Below are 20393 nucleotides of genomic sequence, written 5' to 3' on the forward strand. Positions count from 1 at the left end.
TCCTGACCAAACTGCGCGGATGCGCAGGCTGGTCTGGATCCATGCTGGTCGCAAAGCCACTATGTTGGTTTTCTCATGGCACGGCTCAATTATTAAGGGCCATCTACTGACCATAGGACTGGTGTCTAAATAGGTTTTTGGTAACAGTAGTCCAAACTTTTAACCTTTGCCCTGCTAAATTTCTAAAATGGACCGATCCATCATTCAATCTGGGCAGTACCATTTATTATTCGAAGGGGTGTTCACTGAAATTTACTGACTGAATAGCGAACAGTGTAAACCACGATCAGACTGCATAGACGTGCAGGTTGATCTTGGTCTGCACTGGTCACAAAGGCATAATCACTTGCCGCCAGCAGGCTTAAGGTTAATGGGTTACTTATTGATCGAAAGCAAATGGTCTACCTACTGATGAACCAACCAACCAATCATGAGCAAACATGGCTGGGAGGTTTAGAGGAGGGGGTGGAGCCTAAAAATTTTAACATTTATAATGAAAAAGATAAAACACACATACCATGCATAATTTATTAGTTGAAAAATAAAACATCTATATAAATTAATACTTCAAGGTATCAGTAAGACATTAAATAACACCAATAACAAACTTTAATGGAGGGCATCAACAATTCTATTTTAGACCTTCTATATCAAAATGGAAAACTATAAATGTAGAATAGGGCACATATTTCGTAAAGTAACAGACTGACAAATAGAAAATAATGTGCAGAACTGTCTAATTACTATAAATTAACGAATAAACTACAATAAGTGTAGCGATTGTGTAGTGGAGAGTGATTACACCATGTGAGTTTGCATGGAATCATTAACAAGGTGACACTATCAGACACCAATACAGAATATAATTTTTGATTTATTTTACTTCTTTTCATTTTGCTCAGTACCCGACACATTTTTTCTGTGTGGCATTTTCTACACAACACTACTGAATCATGCCCAAATATAGTGTCATAAAAAAAAACGGAGAAATGATAACCAGGCCATCAATTCTATTATGAGTAATAATGGCCAGCAGAAGCAGAGAGATGTACAATGCCGATGTCATAATCATAACTAGCCATTTTAACTCGAATTTTAGCAAAGGGATCTAAAGCAAGCATTTGTACATGTTCAATATAGCAAATATACTGGTACTGATGATAAACCCAACAGAAAATGAGGTTTTTTTTTTACCTCAGTGTAACTTTTTCATTTCTGCAAATTGTAATCATGGTCGGTATCAAAATAAAGCTTAACCTTTGCTGAAAACTTTACATAATTCAAATTTATATTTAGTAAACAAACTCACACGAAGTGAGGCCCTGAAAGGGGTATGTAAAATGGGGACTGTATGAACGTTGACTGATGATAAATTCGAACACTTTGTCATTTACAAAATTTTCTTGGTATTATTATATTGAAACTTTCCCCAAAAAGATGCAACAGTCATTCCTGATCAAGTAATGAAAAGTTACCAAATGTCAGGCCTTCATGTTTCGACAGTGAGCATGCGCAAAAAACACCCTCTTCCCCAGTAATTTTGGATAAATATTTTTATACAAATAAATGTAAGTCATTTATTTATACAGAATATTTACCAATTTTGTTTTTGTGGTGTTGTAAGTGAAAACTATTAGATGGTGTGTTCAATTTTATAAATAACCGATTGCAATCGAATATTTCTAAGGTGGTCGACTTTATCATCTGTCCGGGTTTATCATCAATACCAGTAGCAGTTAGAATTTACTTAACCATTACCCTGTTAATTTCTAAAAATGGACTGGTCCATCATTCAATTTGGGCAATACCACTTATAATTCGAAGAGGTGTTCACTGAAAATTAACTGACTGAATAGCGAACAGTGCAGACCATGATGAGACTGCACAGATGTGCAGGCTGATCTTGGTCTGCACTGGTCACAAAGGCAGAATCATTTGTCGCCAACATGCTAAAGGTTGATATGATAAAGGAGTACAGAACATAATTACCTTTTAAGGTACTTCTGCATGTCTGGATGATTTTTTTCTTCAATGTAGAACCTGATTAAAACCTGACTTTTCAAAACTTAAAAAAAACGTACTTAGAAAATTAGGCGAATAAAAAAGATTGGGTTGTGTGCTTGATTTTTGCTAGATTTCAATCTAATTTTAAGACAGTATTTGGAATTATGTAACACCTAAAATTTGTTGATATCATACTTTATATCGAAAATGACAACAACATTGCCATTTTAATAATTTTACTCAGAGGTTGCCATTTATTCAAAAAATGATTTTTGTTTCCATATGCCGAATCCAGGCTTTATTCTACATTATCCAGATAAATGACGTTACGCCTTTACTTCCAGCTAATCAAACATGCAGAGCTACCTTAACATTCAGTAGGTATTCAATATTTTGATATTAAGGTATTTGTGAATATCAACATTTATTATACACCTATATGAATTATGTCAAAAATACAGCTTGTATTTCACAAGTAAATATGAACAGGCAGAAAAAAATTCCGTATTGTACCTTTTGTATTGTATGATGCCAAACTACTTTCATTCAATATGCGTGACCTGACACAATTCTATAAATAGTGCACACAAAAACTTCACTCACTTCTATTTTTTAAGATTTTGTTCAATAACAAAACAACGAGGTATATAATGGTCATTACAACAGTAGCTAGATCTGGGATTTTGTACTCGGCTCTCATGGATTTTGCAAGGATGGATTACACTCTGCGCTTGCACACCTCGTGAGATCCGATCTGGCAAAATCCACTCGAGCCGAATACTGCATCCCAGATCAGGCTACTGTTGTAATAACCCTATTTGATATATCTATAGGGTATATGAAGGTAGTGAATAGTATGCCTTCTGTCATCTATTCACATCAAGGAGTAAAGTCACCTACAGTAATGTATTATCAGGGACTGAAGATTGGTTGGTTTAACAGACATGTATAATATAAAAGCTTAAAATTTTGTATCTGTGCTACTTTTTTTAAAATATACATGAATGCATATATAAAAAATTCTTAACATGTTTCAGTCAAAACAGGTATAAGTAAAATGATATTCATTTTCTGAATCATAAAAGATAAAATATATCTGAATACAAACTGCATTACAACAATAAAGTGTGAAAGACTTAAGGGAATTAATACAAAAACCCGTGTATTTCCTTCATAGCTTTGTCATTTCACTTCAGCTTCAACATGCTGTTCCTGAAAGTATAAAAACATTTACATTTTTGTACCTCAATTTCGATTTCATTACCTGTATCTTACATATGAGCCGCGCCATGGGAAAACCAACATAGTGGGTTTGCGACCAGCATGGATCCAGACCAGCCTGCGCATCCGCGCAGTCTTGTCAGGATCCATGCTGTTCGCTAACAGTTTCTCCAATTCCAATAGGCTTTAAAAGCGAACAGCATGGAGCCTGACCAGACTGCGTGGATGCGCAGGCTGGTCTGGATCCATGCTGGTCGCAAAGCCACTATGTTGGTTTTCCCATGGCACTGCTCATATATTATAATAAACAAGAGCTGTCGGAGGACAGCAACGCTCAACTATTCAACAGCATTGTCAACTGAATGAATATAAAAGTCGAAAAAGGGGCATAATTTTGTAAAATTTCAAAACAGGGTTATGGAACCAGTACCTTGCATATCAGATTATGACAGTGGACAAGTGTGTGAAGTTTCAATTCATTCAAATTAGTGGGTACTGAGATAAAATATTACATATAAATCCTTAACCAAAATTTTCTAAGTCGAAAAAGGGGCATAATTTTGTAAAAAACGTAGAGTTATGGATCCTGTGCATTACATGTCAGATCATGACAGTGAACAAGTGTATGAAGTTTCAATCCATTCCCATTAGTGGGTACTGAGATAGCAGTTTACATACAAAAACTTAACCAAAAACTGCTAAGTCAAAAAAAGGGCTAAGCCGAAAAAGAGGACTAATTTTGTAAAAATGCAAAGTAGAGTTATAGAACCTGTACAATGTAAGTCAGTTTATCACAGTGAATAAGTGTGTGAAGTTTTAATCCATTCCTACAAGTGGTTACTGAGATACCAGCTTACATACAAAAACTTAACCAAATCGGGATGCCAACGCGGACGCTGACGCAGACGCATGGGTGAGTCCAATAGCTCTACCTATTCTTTGAATAGTCGAGCTAAAAATGTTTTGAAAGAAACAAGGGTGGTCACAGGACTGCTACGCTCAACTATTAAAAAACCTAGACATAAGTTCACATAAAGTACAAAAGGGGCAACAATTTTGAGTCATAGAACTTTCCCCACTTTTAATGCTAAATAAGGTAACAGATAACACACAAACACTGTTAAGTAAAAGCAGCATAACTATATTATTAAGCAAAACAAAGTTCTATGACATGAGCACTGCATGTCACATCATCACAATAATTATATCAAAAGTTATGATGCAGAAATTACCATATTTATAGTACCCTACATGTATATAGTTAACACTAGAAACTTCTAAGGCCTATAACTCTGGTGTTACTTGGGCAATCTGACTGAAACTTGACGGGCACCATAACCTCATAGTGGTGGACATGACATTGTGTGAAGTTTGTTTGAAAAAAAATCTAAAGAAATGATTTTTTTTGGTGGGGGGGGGGGGGGGGGGGGGGGGGGGGGGGGAGGGGGAGGGGGTGTGACCAAGGTAAGGGGGTGACCAGGTGTGGGTACACAACTTCACATGTTTATAATAAATGTTCATGGAAAAGAATGAAAGAAATTTAATGAAATTCTACCAAATGATAAGTTTGTTACGTACAAATATGTGGATTTTTATACAATTAAAAGGCAATAACTCTGAAGTTACAAAAGAAATCTGAATGAAATTGTGTGTGCACAACCACATTATGGTGATCTAAATTCTGTTTAAGTTTCATAGTTCTAGGTCAAATATATCAAAAGTTATGATGCAGAAATTGCCATATTTATAGTACCTTATATAGTTAACACTAGAAACATCTAAGGGCCATAACTCTGGTGTTACTTGGGCAATCTGACTGAAACTTGAGGGGCCGCATAAACTCATAGTGGTGAACATGTATATGAAGTTTTATAAAAATATTCCCAACGAATTCCTAGATATGGCTCTGGACGGACAGACAGAAGGACGGACAGACAACGCCAAAACTATATCCCTCCGACTTTCGTTGGGCGATAATAACTGGTTTTCTATGAAAACCTGTTTAACAAGAGCTGTCCGTAAGACAGCCAAGCTCGACTATTCGAAATATTGACCCAGAAGCAGGAAAATATTACCCAAAAAAGTTAAATATCAAAAGAGTTTTAAGTTCAAAAGGGGGAATAATTTGACCAAAATGCATATCAGTTATGGGACTTGCTGCTATCAACTAGTTTTATAACCCCGAAGGCACATGAGAAGTTTCAATTCAATATCTGCATTAGTTTTGGAGATAGTAACTTGCATGTAAAACTTTAACCAGAATTTTCAAAGTCCAAAAGGGGGCATAATTTGCCCAAAATACATGCCAGATTTGGACTTGATCAGTGAGGTTAGTAATTGATCTAGAAAAAGAAAAAAAGTTTCAAATCTATATGCCTTTTAGTAATAGCTGTATGTACTTGCACGCAAAACTTCAACCAGAATTTTCTAAGTCCAAAAGGGGGCATAATTTGGCCAAAATGAAAGTCAGAGTTATGGGACTTGATCCTATCAACTAGTTTTATAACCCCGAAGACACATGTGAAGTTTCAAATCAATATCTGCATTATTTTTGGAGATAATAACTTGCATGTAAAACTTTAACCAAAATTTTCAAGTCTAAAAGGGGGCATAATTTGCTCAAAAACATGTCAGAGTTATGGGACTTGACCCAGTGAGGTTGGTAATTGATCTAGAAAAAGAAAAAATAAGTTTAAATCTATATGCCTTTTAGTAATAGCTGTATGTACTTGCACGCAAAACTTCAACCAGAATTTTCTAAGTCCAAAAGGGGGCATAATTTGGCCAAAATGAAAGTCAGAGTTATGGGACTTGATCCTATCAACTAGTTTTATAACCCCGAAGACACATGTGAAGTTTCAAATCAATATCTGCATTAGTTTTGGAGATAGTAACTTGCATGTAAAACTTTAACCAAAATTTTCTAAGTCTAAAAGGGGGCATAATTTGCTCAAATAACATGTCAGAGTTATGGGACTTGACCCAGTGAGGTTGGTAATTGATCTAGAAAAAGAAAAAATAAGTTTTAAATCTATATGCCTTTTAGAAATAGTTGTATGTACTTGCACGCAAAACTTTAACCAGAATTTTCTAAGTCCAAAAGGGGGCATAATTTGGCCAAAATGAAAGTCAGAGTTATGGGACTTGCTGCTATCAACTAGTTTTATAACCCCGAAGACACATGTGAAGTTTCAAATCAATATCTGCATTAGTTTTGGAGATAGTAACTTGCATGTAAAACTTTAACCAAAATTTTCTAAGTCTAAAAGGGGGCATAATTTGCTCAAATAACATGTCAGAGTTATGGGACTTGACCCAGTGAGGTTGGTAATTGATCTAGAAAAAGAAAAAATAAGTTTTAAATCTATATGCCTTTTAGAAATAGTTGTATGTACTTGCACGCAAAACTTTAACCAGAATTTTCTAAGTCCAAAAGGGGGCATAATTTGGCCAAAATGAAAGTCAGAGTTATGGGACTTGCTGCTATCAACTAGTTTTATAACCCCGAAGACACATGTGAAGTTTCAAATCAATATCTGCATTAGTTTTGGAGATAGTAACTTGCATGTAAAACTTTAACCAAAATTTTCTAAGTCCAAAAGGGGGCATAATTTGCTCAAAATACATGTCAGAGTTATGGGACTTGACCCAGAGAGGTTGGTAATTGACCTAGAAAAAGAAGAAATAAGTTTCAAAGCTATATGCCTTTCACTGATGGCTGTATGTACTTGCATGCAAAAACTTAACCAAGGTGTGACGCCGACGCCGACGCCGACGCCGACGCCAGGGTGAGTAGAATAGCTAGACTATTCTTCGAATAGTCGAGCTAAAAATCAACATTAAACTACAACTTTACATGTACATACATTTCTTTACTTTTTCTGGTATATATGTATCATGCGTATTTTTTATTCTAATAAGGCATAATGAAAACTCTCTCAGTGTATGACTGGAAAGACAAAACTCAGACTGTTCACACTGTGATATTATTACTTCATAAAAAGATGGTGCTTGATTCATTTCAAAAATATCTTTGCCCTAAATCTGTTTATTCAGTGGGTGTTTTAAATAACAAATTTCACATTCATTATTTATATATATATATTTCATAATAATTTTTCAGGACTATTGTTATTTCTCTGTTATCCAGGTTTTTTGCACACGTGATGATATGCAAATGAGAATTTCTACACAAGACTAAAACAAAACTTACTTTATGTTTCATCCACGACAAGATAGTGTTCCAGACCAGGGTTATACCAGATACATATACTACACGGAATGATGGTGGTAGGAAAAAGAAATTTATGAACTGTGCAGGAGGCCATATACACCAATCAAGCTGAAATAAAATACATTGACTTAACCCTTACCCTGCTAAATTTCTATAATGAACTTGGCCATCTTTCAATTTGGACAGTACCACTGACTGTTAAAAGGGGTGCTTACCAAAAAGATACTGACTGAATGGTGGTCAGTGCAGATCTTGATCAGACTGCATGTATGTGCAGGCTGATCATGATCTACACTGGTCGCAAAGGCAGAATCAGTTGTGTCCAGCATGATAAGGGTTAAGTATTCTGCTGTATATACTATCAGGTTCTCCCCTCAAGAATTATAAATTAACAAGAATAATGTCAAATTGTATGACACATGCCCCCTGAAAATCTTGAAAGAATGAAATTAACAAGTCCATAACACTGCTAACTCAAATAAAAAAACAAGAGCACCGCCTTGCGGGTGCTGACGCTCATCTGATTTTTTTTGTATAATAGAAATATTGTCCTACCCATGATTTTCTAAGTCTAAAAAGGGCCATCACTCTTGCAAAAAGCATGATAGAGTTATGTTTCTTTATGTACAGTGTCCACTTATGATGGTGAAAAACTGTTGCAAGTTTTAAAGCAATAGCTTTGATAGTTTATGAGAAAAGTTGACTTAAACATAATATTCAACCAAGAAAATGATTTTTTTAAGTCAAAAAGGGGCAATAATTATTGCAAAAAGCAGGATGGAGTTATGTTGCTTGCTGTACAGGGTCAGCTTATGATGGTGAACAAGAGTTGCAAGTTTTAAAGCAATAGCTTTGATAGTTTAAGAGAAAAAGTTGACCTAAACATAAAACTTAACCAAGAAATCTGATATTTTCTAAGTCCAAAAGGCGCCATAAATCTTGCAAAAAGCAGGATGGAGTTATATTTCTTGCTGTACAGGGTCAGCTTATGATGGTGAACAAGTGTTGCAAGTTTTAAAGGAATAGCTTTGATAGTTTAGGATAAAAGCTGACCTAAACATAAAACTTAACCAAGAAAACTGATTTTCTAAGTCCAAAAGGGGCAATAATTCTTGCAAAAAGCAAGATGGAGTTATGTTTCTTGATGTACAGGGTCTGCTTATGATGGTGAACAAGTATTCCAAGTTTCAAAGCAAAAGCTTTGATAGTTTAGGAGAAAAGTTGACCTAAACATAAAACTTAACCAAGAAATCTGATATTTTCTAAGTACAAAAGGGGCCATAAATCTTGCAAAAAGCAAGATGGAGTTATGTTTCTTGCTATACAGGGTCAGCTTATGATGGTGAACAAGTATTCTAAGTTTCAAAGCAATAGCTTTGATAGTTTAGGAGAAAAGCTGACCTAAACATAAAACTTAACCAGGCAACGCCGACGCAGACGCCGACGCCGACGCCGACAACCGCTCAAGTGATGACAATAACTCATCATTTTTTTTCAAAAAATCAGATGAGCTAACAAGAGGGTCAAGATGGCCTAAAGTGCTCAACTGAGTTTAGTTGCTTGCTTGAACAGTTAAAAAGTTTCAACTGAATAAATACATTCAGGTAATGTGTTGTTGTTTCTTTTGTTTTGTTTTTTTTTCTTTGGGTGGGGGGTGGGGTTGGGGGCTTGAAGAGAGGTAAGACATTTGGGAAATGATGTGATATTATAATATCCAACATGAAGACTTTTAAAGTTTCCACTATATAAATAGGGGGTAAAGTGACCACACCCCCTGGTGGCAATGCCTTTCTACAACCCTTGGAATGGGTCAAACAAGAAATTTGTGTAATATTATTTTAAAATTGGGCCTGCTGTTTCTGACAAGAATGTTTTTCCAAGTTTCCAATCAAACATACAAGGAAAAAAGTGGCCATACCCCCTGGAGGCCATGTTTTTGATGAAACAAAATGATATGAACAATCTTGATAGAGGGTCACACAAGGACCATTTGTGTGAAATTATTTCAAAATTGGGCAAGCAGTTTCAAACAATAATATTTTTCAAGTTTTCACTATATACATAAAAATTATATTGAATGGCAGCCATGCTTTTTTACAAATCTTAATAATTTAATCAATCTTGGTATATGGTCACACAAGGACCATTTGTGTGAAAGTATTTTCTATAAATAAATTCGGCAAGCACTTTCATGCAAGAAGATTTTTAAAATTTCCACTACATTCATATAGGGAAAAGTGATGGTCACTGACCACGCCCTCTGGCGGCCATGTTTTGTGAGGAATTGGAATAAGTTGACCAATTGTAACTAAAGCATACAATTACATATATTAACATCACCCATCTTAATAAGCTTGTATCAGGGAAGGGATCATTATTGGTGCTTTGTTACCAAAGAAAGTAAAAAGTCGAGTTTTGTCACCATTATTTCTATTTTTTTTATACTGCTGAATCTGTCAATGTCTTCATCATATAAAATAATATTCATGAAAATATGCATTTTCTATTTGTATTTCTGGGTTGCATAATGCTTTTACTTGTTTTTTAAATATAGTGCACCTTTAAATTGCAGTTAACCCTTATCATGCTGGTCACGATTTGTTTTGCCTTTGCGACCGGTGTAGACCATGATCAGCCTGCACATCCGTGCAATCTGATCATGATCTGCACTCTGCGCTGTTCAGCCAGTATCTTTTTGATAAGCACCCCTTTTAACAGTTAATGGTACTGCCCAAAGTGGAAGATGGACAAGTTCATTATAGAAATTTAGCAGGGCAATGGTTAAGAATCTATACCATTTTGCTATTGCTTAGTCAAAATGAAACACCAACAAAAATTGCTGGGTTTTTTTTTTTTTTTGTCAGACAACTAATATGAATGTTCCTCAATACAATAAATATGACTTGAAAATAGCTTTACCATGTAAACTGTCCAGAACTTAGACTTCACTTCTTCCATACCCTCTCTACTGGACTTGCCCTCTAATAGTGTCATACCTAAAACAATATAAAAATTATCATAACTTAGAAACAACAACTCTAAAGCTGCATGTATAAAGAAGAGATAAGGAAATTAGCACAGGCCAACTCTTGTTTAAATGATAACTCATGCAAGATGCAAGACAGTGCTTTCATTGTGAAACACCTGAGGGCACAAATGCAAAATCGAGACATACAAAAATATATCACAATTCTAATACACTTCAACTTTCTACAAAACACTTGTACAACAGGAATTATCAAGCACGCAGATAAAACATATTGTTAAACGTAAAAAGACTAACTTTTGCAAAACATTTTAAAGTTAATCTTTCAATCATTAATACTGAAACTTTTGACACAAACTATTATGTAATGAGAATATTTCATAGTCCATTAATTTACATTCTGTGCCAAAGTGTACTAAAATCATGCATGTCAAATAATACCCATTTTACAAAATTCAATTCAATGACTTAACCTTTAGCCTGCTGGGGGCAAGAGATATTGCCTTTGCAACTAGTGCGGACTAGTGCAGGCTGATCTGAACTGTGCGATATTCAGTCAGTAAATTTTCAGTGAACACCCCTTTGAATAACAAGTGGTACTGCCCAAATTTAATGATGGACAGTCCAATTCAGGAATTTAGCAGGGCAAAGGTTAAACATTTAAAAATATATCTACTATGTTACCGGCTTCACATACCCATAAAGAAAGCTGAACAAAAGAATGGTCCTGCTACAACTTGATCTGCTAGTATTTTTGAAGCAACTGTTCGTAGAACAGTACCTGGAAGATATCTGTCCAAGATTTTGTACCAAACATGTGTAACTGGTCCAAACAGCAATCCCATTGTACACATACGACCTGTAATGATGCAATACTGTTGTGTTTCTTTGTATGTAAATATCAAGTTAATAAATTCATAAAATAATTTAACATAGATTGTATAACATTATAATAACAACATTTATTTACTAACACAATTCCCTGAACAGTTTTATAAACAGGGTTATCTCTCCGCTTAATGCTTAATTCTTTACCTAAAAGCAAAATGTTTGCATATTATCAGATTGTTCAAAGTGTAATATTTATCTAGAATCTACCATTGTTATAACACGCTGGAATAAACTACCCTGCTCTTATCACAAAAGAAACAAGCCATTTGTAAAACATGTGTATTGTTGGAGGTAACTGCACATGTATGGTTTTTCTGGTGTTTTTTTTGGTTAGGTTTAACATCGCACCCACACAATTATAGGTCACGTGGAGACTTTCCAGTTTTGTGGGGTACAAAGACCCCAGGTGCTTCTCTGTGCATTATTTCATCATGGGGAGGCACCTGTTAGAACCACCGACCTTCCGTAAGCCAGCTAGTTGGCTTCCTCACATGAAGAATTCAACGCCCAAGTGAGGCTTAAACCCACATCGGTGAAGGGCAAAGGATTCAAAGTCAGCAGCCTTAACCACTCGGCCACGGAGGTCCCCAACTGTAATTTTCAGACTGAAATATACTGTGACCTTGACCTTTGATCCAGAAAACAATAGGGAACAAATAAGAACACTATGACAGGCCTTTGTGTTATCCGGCTATATTTGCTAAAACATTAAATTTCAAGGTAACTTTGGTATTGACTTTTAACCTTCAAAACAATAAGGTTGTCCAATAACTGTAGAAAATCATGCTAAGTATTCTCCAACTACTGATAAGAAATTTTTCTAGACTAAATGTCACAATGACATTATCTACTGAACCCCAAAACAACAAGGGTAAGCTACTGACCATACACAATCATATTAAGAAGTCTGACAGCAGAAGCATTTTCTATTCATTGATCAGAAACCTTTTTCGTTCTCAAGATCAACATGACCTTGACCCTTGACCTACAGACCGCCAAAATAATAACAGTCGTCTACCGACCACACAATAATACCAGGAAGTTTCATGGTCATACACCCAATCTTTCCTCGGCTACAACTAGGAATCAATTTTAATGTCAAGGACATTATCTTTGACCTTTGACCTACTGCCCCTATAAATACAGTAGGGGTTACCTGCTGCCACAGGCAATCATGCTATGGAATTTGATAGTCTTAGGCCAAAGTATTCTCCAGTTATTTACTGGTAACAATATTAAGCCTTGTTACTTACTGACTTACAAATTATAACAGGGGACATCTAGTGACCAAAGGCAATCATCACTTTTGACTATTGTAGCTTTCAGAAATCTTCAATTATTGATAAAACTATTCGAGCCTGCCAGCTGTCAAAAGGACTAATGTTTATGATAGTATTTGGTGGCGACAGAACTGACTGCAGCAAACATTTCTGCCAAGTTATTTAAGAACATTTCCATCCATGGCTAAGTTACAGCCCTGACAAGAGAAAGGTCATAAACTTTTGACCTTTGACCCCCAAGTGTGACCTTGATCTTTCAACTACTTATGCCTGACAGACTGTCTCATTGCGGCAAACAATTGTGCTGAGTTTAATTTAAGAAATCCTCGATCCTTGGCTGAGTTACAGCCCGGACAAAGAAAACTGCATCAAATTTAGACCTTTGACCTCTAAATATGACCTTTGACCTCTAAATATGACCTTGACCTTTAAGCTACCAATCTGGTTGTTGCACATGACACATCATCTTATCGAGGCAAACATTTATGCCAAAGTATTTAAGAATCAATGCATGGCTGAGTTACAGCCCGGACAAGCAAAACAGTACCGAGTTTTGATCTTTGACCTCAAAGTATGACCTTCACCTATTAGCTACCAATCTGGTTCTTGCACATGACACACCGTGTCATTGCGGCAAACATATGTGCCAAGTTATTTAAGAATCCTTTGATCCATGGATAAGTTACAGCCCGGACAAACTTGGACGGACATATGCATGCAAGCATGCACGCACATACACCAAACCGCCATTGTGACAACTTGAACTATGTTGAGCTCACCGCCAGCAGGCTTAACAAAAACTGTACAGTTTCAAGTTCACTGTGACCATAAAATTTGGCTTATTGATCCCTTAAACAATAGGGATCATCTACTAACCACAGGCATAAATTCTATGAAGTGTGGGCCAAAGCATTCTCTAGTTAATGCTTCTACTAACACATCAACTTTCACTGTGGAAAACAATATTTTCCCTCTTCTATACAAGGGAGCATAATGTAATTTATACTGTATAGCTCTTAACCATTTTGTAATGCAACACATAAGAAAGCATGGTTATGTAAACTTATGTCCATTTTAAGGTAGAGTGCTACTGTTCCAAAACAGTACCAAAACTTTTACCTTGTACAGTTTTCAAGTACGTCTATGCCCCAGAGAGGGCCCTGTACATTAATGGGAAAAAGAAGAAGAGTATTTTTGATCTTCTAACAATTCAGTATCAAAGTGAACAAAAAAAAATTCTTTGTTTCTGTACCAGTCCTTTGAAAGTTGTAAGTTTTATGTTGATTGTCCAGCCTCTCTATTTGCTGTATGATACAATCTCCAAGTCCCAACAAACTGGATGCTGTACATGTATTTGTCACCAACAAGTATTTGGAAAACATTACCCGAGCTACACGTTGTACTTTGTTAATCATCATTTCAATGTAAAGAGAAACTCCTACAATTCTGAAAAAAAAACTGACATAAAACATGAATTTAAATTAAGAATAGAAAAATTCAGCCTCTCTCATACATACATTCTACAGACATAAAAGCTGCTGAACAAGTTTTATCCTACCTTCGTGCAAAATAAAGGGCAAAACATATGGGTAGAATAAATTTTGCTTTAAATAAACTTTTGCCAGACTTCTTTTTTTTTTTTCAAAATGATGCCATCTTGTTTTTGAGAATAACTGCTAAAAGACATGTCTATGCAATTATTTTTATTTTAAAATTTATTTTACCCGTATCTTTTGCCCTTTATTTCTGAAATGATGCAACTTTACATACTGGATGTTATTATTTTAGGATCTACAGGAAAAGACTTAGAGAACTCAACAATTTCCATTCATTCATGCATACTTTCAAACAAGACTGATCAAATGATGTCATGCACCATTGTTTATATTTGTATTCATTCACAACTACTTGTTAGCAGCAAATGTAATTTGCATGTGAAATTTGAACACCAAATGAACATCCTGCGATCATTGTATCTATTTTAAGAAACGTGTTCATGGCATATTGCCATTATTGGCCCGATATTCGCAGCATGATCGCAACAAGTGTTTGCAGCAAACTAAAATATTTCCATATAAGGGCTTTTTGCAAGGCTGATTATGGGCCAGTTTACCAGTTAATTGCCATTTGCCAGACTGTGAAAATTTCACGATGGTGATCAAATACTGGACAATATCATTGTCTGCTATCTGCGATACCTCCCAGGTCTTTGACATGTAGTATAAACATTAAGGCCGAGGCTATCCGCACGACGGTCGTGCCGATAATTTTCTTTATCCGCACAACCATCGTGCCGATTATTTTCGTTATTTGCACGACGGTCATGCCGATTATATTCCTTATTCGCACGACGATCACGCCTGGAAAGTCATACCAATTATTTTTGTTATCCATATGACTAAACATGCTGTATACATATGTAAAATTTAGTTAAGCTTTTCTGAAGTTTTTCCCTGCTTAAGATCCCCATAGTATCGATTTCTTGACAATTTCTAGCATGCAACTTTTGGTTAGTTAACAACCCGCCACAACGCGCGATTACGATGCCTACAATTATTCTGTTGAATAACTTATATCTGATTTATTGAATTAAAACATAATGTAAAAAGTTAGAAAAACAAAAAGAAGGTATGATAAACTAATCAAGGTATGCAGATATTAGTTTTCTGTGCATTCTTTTGAGTTATTTCTTCTGCAGTTGATGAATTTATAATTAATCAGTTTAACTAATAAAAATGGTATGTAATATTATCATTTTTATGGTGTTGTTTTAATATCAAATTAAAGTATATTGATTCAATATCTTAGACAATGAACATGATGCTAATAGTCTTTTAACTAGGATAATACTTCACGCTGTCAAAACACCCGTCGTGCGGATAAGGATACTAATCGGCACGACCGTCGTGCGAATAAGAAAAATAATCGGCACGACCGTCCTGCCGATAGACACTTCCAAACATTAATGCAAATGAACATATTGTATCAAATATACAAAACAATAATTAATCTTTCCCCTGTAAGCTCCTATAATTAAATAAGAAAAGCCAGCTTGTTCGCTGACCACTCCCACTGCATTATGTCCTTAGGCAAAGCTTTTCATCATGTCCAGTTAATTAAGCTGCATGTATACATGCCCAGGTATTCCAACAAATTTCGGTACCTGAATAACAGAAGGCAATGGTAAATTTTATTTAATGTCACATACAATCAACAGACACGATACGCAGAAATGCTCTTGTGCAACTTGAAGGGAAAGTAAATAAAATTTGCACTTCCTCTTTTTGCTTTAACATAAATATCTGATGCAATCGGCAAGGACATTCAACATTTTCCTACTTTCTAAATGAATAAATAAAATTCTCCAGAAAAACTAGCATAATCAGATCATAACTTAAGGAACAAATACTAACTGTTCTACTGTGGAAATTCCAATACAAGCCTGGCCGTAACGGAAAAAAAAGTTTTGATAAATAAGATGTATCGCGAAAACTGATTACAATTCCATGAATTGTTCACATTTCACAGATAAAGAGGTATATTGAATTTATGGGGTAAGTACATCAAGAATTATAGAAATCAGAAGAAAATATGCACGTTCTTCTCTTAAAAGGCTCCAAAGATACTTTTTTGATATTTTAACTTTCGCGGACTCCTCCTAATTGAAGAGTCATGATACAATCGATTCATTCTTTGAGAAAAAAGATTTTGCTCCGTAGAAAATCAAGTGGCATAGCGTGTAGGTATGAAGGTATTAAATGCCTCCGCTACTATTTTCTATATAAAATAAACAACTTATAACATATTTTTATCAAGATTTCTAGCATTTCCCTTCTTGCGAGACTACCCTTGTCTTGAAGGTCTGTCTTTAGGCAATCAAAATATACCCAAAAAATATGGGGTTGACATAATGCAGTGAAACCATGGTCACGTGACTGAGACACGTGATGAAACCTAATATGCGTAGGTAGACAACAGGAAATACCTACTTTCACTTCATTTTACAAGGCAGCTCAAAATCAACTTTTGAGATATAGTCTTAAAATCATCTGCGGACTCCTCTTACATTAAGCATCATATAAGCTTAATCGCATGAAAATGGCTTTTAGGCGGAAAATTGCATAATATTTTGGACTACATCGGTGACACGGAATATCGTAAGTGGCACCTCATGCTGTATATTTATTTTGTTGTATTGAACGTTGGTTGTCTTAAAGGTCCGCTACTAACCGTAGTCTAACGCCCGAACGAGTATTATATGAAAACCAGAGTTTGTAGCTGAGATTTCATATTTACTGAAAATATGACCCACTGCATCGGATCTGACCAAATAGTCCTTAATGTTCAAGAATATCAAAAAACTTTTGCCTATTTCAAACCGAAAGTATGTTTTCCAATTGCTTACGGACCCGCCGCGCATCTTCGGATTTTTTCGCAAGAATGCTCCGAGACGAGGCTATAATTTATAAATAGAAGCAAAATATATTATATGCCCCAACGATAATGAATTGTTATTATATTTTTTAATATCTATTATCATGAAATGACGCGTGCGAGTTTTGCGGAACACGTTTCATTGAGATGTAAGTTATTAAATGTTTTTGCTTGCATACCAATTACAAATTAGCTCAGTGGTAAAGCATACTCATTATGTTCATCAGATCTTGTGGGTTCGAAACTCACGGCAGTTAATTTCTTTTTATTTTTGCATAAAAAAGATTCCTTCTTTTTCACTATGACACAATGACAAATGAGAAATATCTGGCAGCTGAGAAAAATAATGTGATATTAGTTAAATGCATGCGCTAAACATATAAATAGAAAGCGAATAATGAATATATGTTTTATAAAGACATATATGCACTTAGAAACCATAAAAGGGAACAGAATTAAAAACCGACAGGGGAAAAAAAAGAAAAATTTTTTTTAAAAAATCGTAATGAGGATTCGAACTCATACAAAACGATTAGATGATTTGCTATTGGTATCTGCATTCTACCCGACTGAACTATTGTGCAATATACTTATTGGACAGTTAAAATAAAACAAATACTACTATTTACTTGTCAAATATTGCACAAGCAATATGAATTGTTATTATATTTTTTAATATCTATTATCATGAAATGGACGCGTCCTCGAGTTTGTGCGGGAATCACGTTATCATTGGGGATTAGTACGTTATTTAAACGGATATTCGTTTGAATTAATTTTAAAATCACATGATCCCGAAGAATTTCCGATGGATTAATACGGAAAAGTGATAAACACGAAAGTAGGACAAAAAGACCACCCATGTCAGTCTAAGAAAATACAAAAAAATCATTTGTTTCTCTGCACATGTTTTGACTTTAAGGGAATATTACACGGCTATCGTAATGTTTTAGTAGTATGTTTCAAAATGTGTAGTCTTTTACAAGATTTGTGTTTTTTCATTTGTCTCCATTTATAGCTGCTTCAAATCTTTTTTAAAATAAAAAACAGTTTTAGAGGTTTCTCATATATAGCGCAATCAACATCTATCCATATCTCTATATCACCATTAACTCCTTTCAATCAGCCCATGCAGCCAGCGACTTTTAATATGATTTACCTTTAACACCATTTGCAACAAGTTACTGGCTATATGAGTGACAATGTACATTTATATAATGTTATGTATATCTTTTCTAACATGTACTGTATGCACATTGACGAGACTAAAATAAAGATTATTGACTCATGATTCTCATAATAAAAGGGAAAGGCAATGTTGTTCTCATATCAAATCGATCTGCTAGGATTTCTTAAATCATTTAAAGAAGTGAAAGAATTTTCAAAATCGGTTTTAGAATGAGAAAGTTATGGGCATTTAAATATTTTATAAAAAAAAATGCGGCCATTTTGTTTCCATGACAACAAAAACAAAATGGCGGATTTATTAAATTTCTAAATACAAATTTGAACTGTATTTACTTACTTCTGTAAAATGATTTCTCTAAAGAAATTGCAATGTTTTATATCTTCCACTCAAGAAACATATGAAATCACTCGATTTAAATGGTTATTTGCTAAATAAAGAATTCAGCAGTGTGTAAATGACGTCATAAGCACACTAAAATGGCCGCCCCCATGATCAGCCATTTTTTCTAATTTCAAACTGCCACATCTTTTTCAATAGTAATCCAATTTTAAAAAATTCTTTCAGCGTTATGAAAGGTTTGAGGATGGCTTTCACTTTATTGTTAGACTTTCCTTGCCCTTTAAGATATGAAATGTTTCTATATAAAAGTTTAAAATCTTATTAGTTGTCGTTTATTTTAGGAAAACAAGTAATTAGATCTATTAAACAATGTGCTAAGGCAAATCGTGCACAGTAAAGTGTCCTCTTCGGCTAAAAAACATGTAAAAAGCTACATCTTTCAAACTCCAGATGTGATAGAACGATGAAATAAAGTTTGTAAGTAAGGTATGATATAGATGTAAGTGTTGGGTGAATGTTTTTTTTTTAAGAAAATTCAAAATTCAGTTGGTGCGGCAAGCTCAAGTAGTCAAAAATAAGCTCTTTTTACATGTAACGGGTTAGCATATATAATTCTATTATTTTTGTAACATGTCTTACTAGTACATTATTGAATCAAAGACCTTAACTATCAAATTTTGTTAAAGAAAAATACATTAGCTTTCAGCTGATATATTACATCAAATTATTATTCAATTCTTTTTTTTTCCAAATTTATAGCTTGAACCAAAGTTGTAGAGATGTAACGCACTCTTAATTTGAAAAAAGTGTAGAAAAGATAATATTTTTGCTGCTAGAACATGCAAAATAGCCTTGAAAAGTTTGAAAAATAAGCAAGTTATAATGATTAAAGTATCATATATGTACATCAGATCTAAAAAGAAAAATACTATAGTTCAATATCTTGTCAAAATTACGTTGCCTTCGATTGAATTTACATTTAACATATGAACCAGAAATATGAATATCGGGGCATTTTAATGATTAAAATAGCTGGCAAATATGTCATATGAGTCCTGCCATGATTGCTCCAAGTTTTCATGATACTGATAAAAAACACAATGCCTCTAGACAAACTTCAGGAATTCATTTCTAACATGTTCTAATTGGTCAAAAAGGGTAAAATAAATCCTTGATAGGGGTTTAATCATTTACAATACACAGGATTATGCCACTTACATCAAACAGTGTTGTTTTATGTAAAGATCCCACAATGATCAATTAAGATCCAATGTAGGGGGTTTATCGTCTTTTGTATATTGGCAACCTGTGGAGAAAGTGTGATTTTGTAGTTTTATGTGGCCACCTGAAGTTTGTGGGGGTGTTTTATGGTATGGTATTGACACCTCAATGCCACTAATTAATTGTGTTATTTTAAGGATGATTTTTGATGCATGCATATAATTTACATATTACATAAACACATCTCATTAAACAACTTGATGTACAAAATATACCTTCAGACTGATTTCTTCATTTATAGTTCGTTTGTTCTAACAGTAAAAGCATTTTCAACATACATACTTAAATTTCTATGACACTCTTATTTTATGTATTCATTAAATCAATGAATTTATATCAATATTTGGTTTCCTATAATAATTATTAGGTATTTATTAATTCCTTAAATTATTAATTCCTTAAATTATTATATTAACACATTTTAAAATAAAGTGAAACTCGTCTTCTTACTTGTTACATACATTACATTTTCTTTCATTAGTTGCGTACTAGCATGCGTGCCCTTTCATCTCATGCCTTTCTTTCCGGTATCTA

General features: G+C 34.5%; 1 protein-coding gene across 3 annotated transcripts; it reads right to left on the minus strand.

Annotated features, from left to right (window-relative positions):
* Positions 1 to 514: 514 nt before the first annotated feature.
* Positions 515 to 16283, minus strand: LOC123524616 (mpv17-like protein 2). Of its 3 annotated transcripts, none has more exons than XM_053538688.1 (6): positions 16030 to 16283; positions 13869 to 14062; positions 11143 to 11304; positions 10379 to 10455; positions 7439 to 7567; positions 515 to 3216 (listed from the first exon to the last, which is right to left on the minus strand). In XM_053538688.1, exons 2-6 carry the CDS (start codon positions 14032 to 14034, stop codon positions 3187 to 3189), a joined length of 564 nt encoding a protein of 187 aa, XP_053394663.1. In that variant the 5' UTR covers positions 14035 to 14062; positions 16030 to 16283; the 3' UTR covers positions 515 to 3186. The 3 variants fall into 3 exon arrangements, with proteins under 3 accessions (XP_053394663.1, XP_053394664.1, XP_053394665.1); XM_053538689.1 differs by having other exon boundaries at positions 13869 to 14074; XM_053538690.1 differs by lacking the exon at positions 16030 to 16283 and adding an exon at positions 15825 to 15911.
* Between the last annotated feature and the right edge of the window lie 4110 nt (positions 16284 to 20393).

This window comes from Mercenaria mercenaria, chromosome 3, assembly GCF_021730395.1.
Source record: "Mercenaria mercenaria strain notata chromosome 3, MADL_Memer_1, whole genome shotgun sequence".
NCBI classification, from domain to species: domain Eukaryota; kingdom Metazoa; phylum Mollusca; class Bivalvia; order Venerida; family Veneridae; genus Mercenaria; species Mercenaria mercenaria.

Bases quoted from the DNA above. Each gene is read 5' to 3' on its own strand.
- LOC123524616 (XM_053538688.1), bottom strand. From the start codon at position 14,034: ATGATGATTAACAAAGTACAACGTGTAGCTCGGGTAATGTTTTCCAAA. The intron at 10,456-11,142 runs GTATGTGAAGCC...ATATTGTTTTAG, and splicing joins TTGTTCAGCTTTCTTTATGG to GTATGACACTATTAGAGGGC. The intron at 3,217-7,438 runs GTAAGTTTTGTT...TTATACTTTCAG, and splicing joins TGTCGTGGATGAAACATAAA to GAACAGCATGTTGAAGCTGA.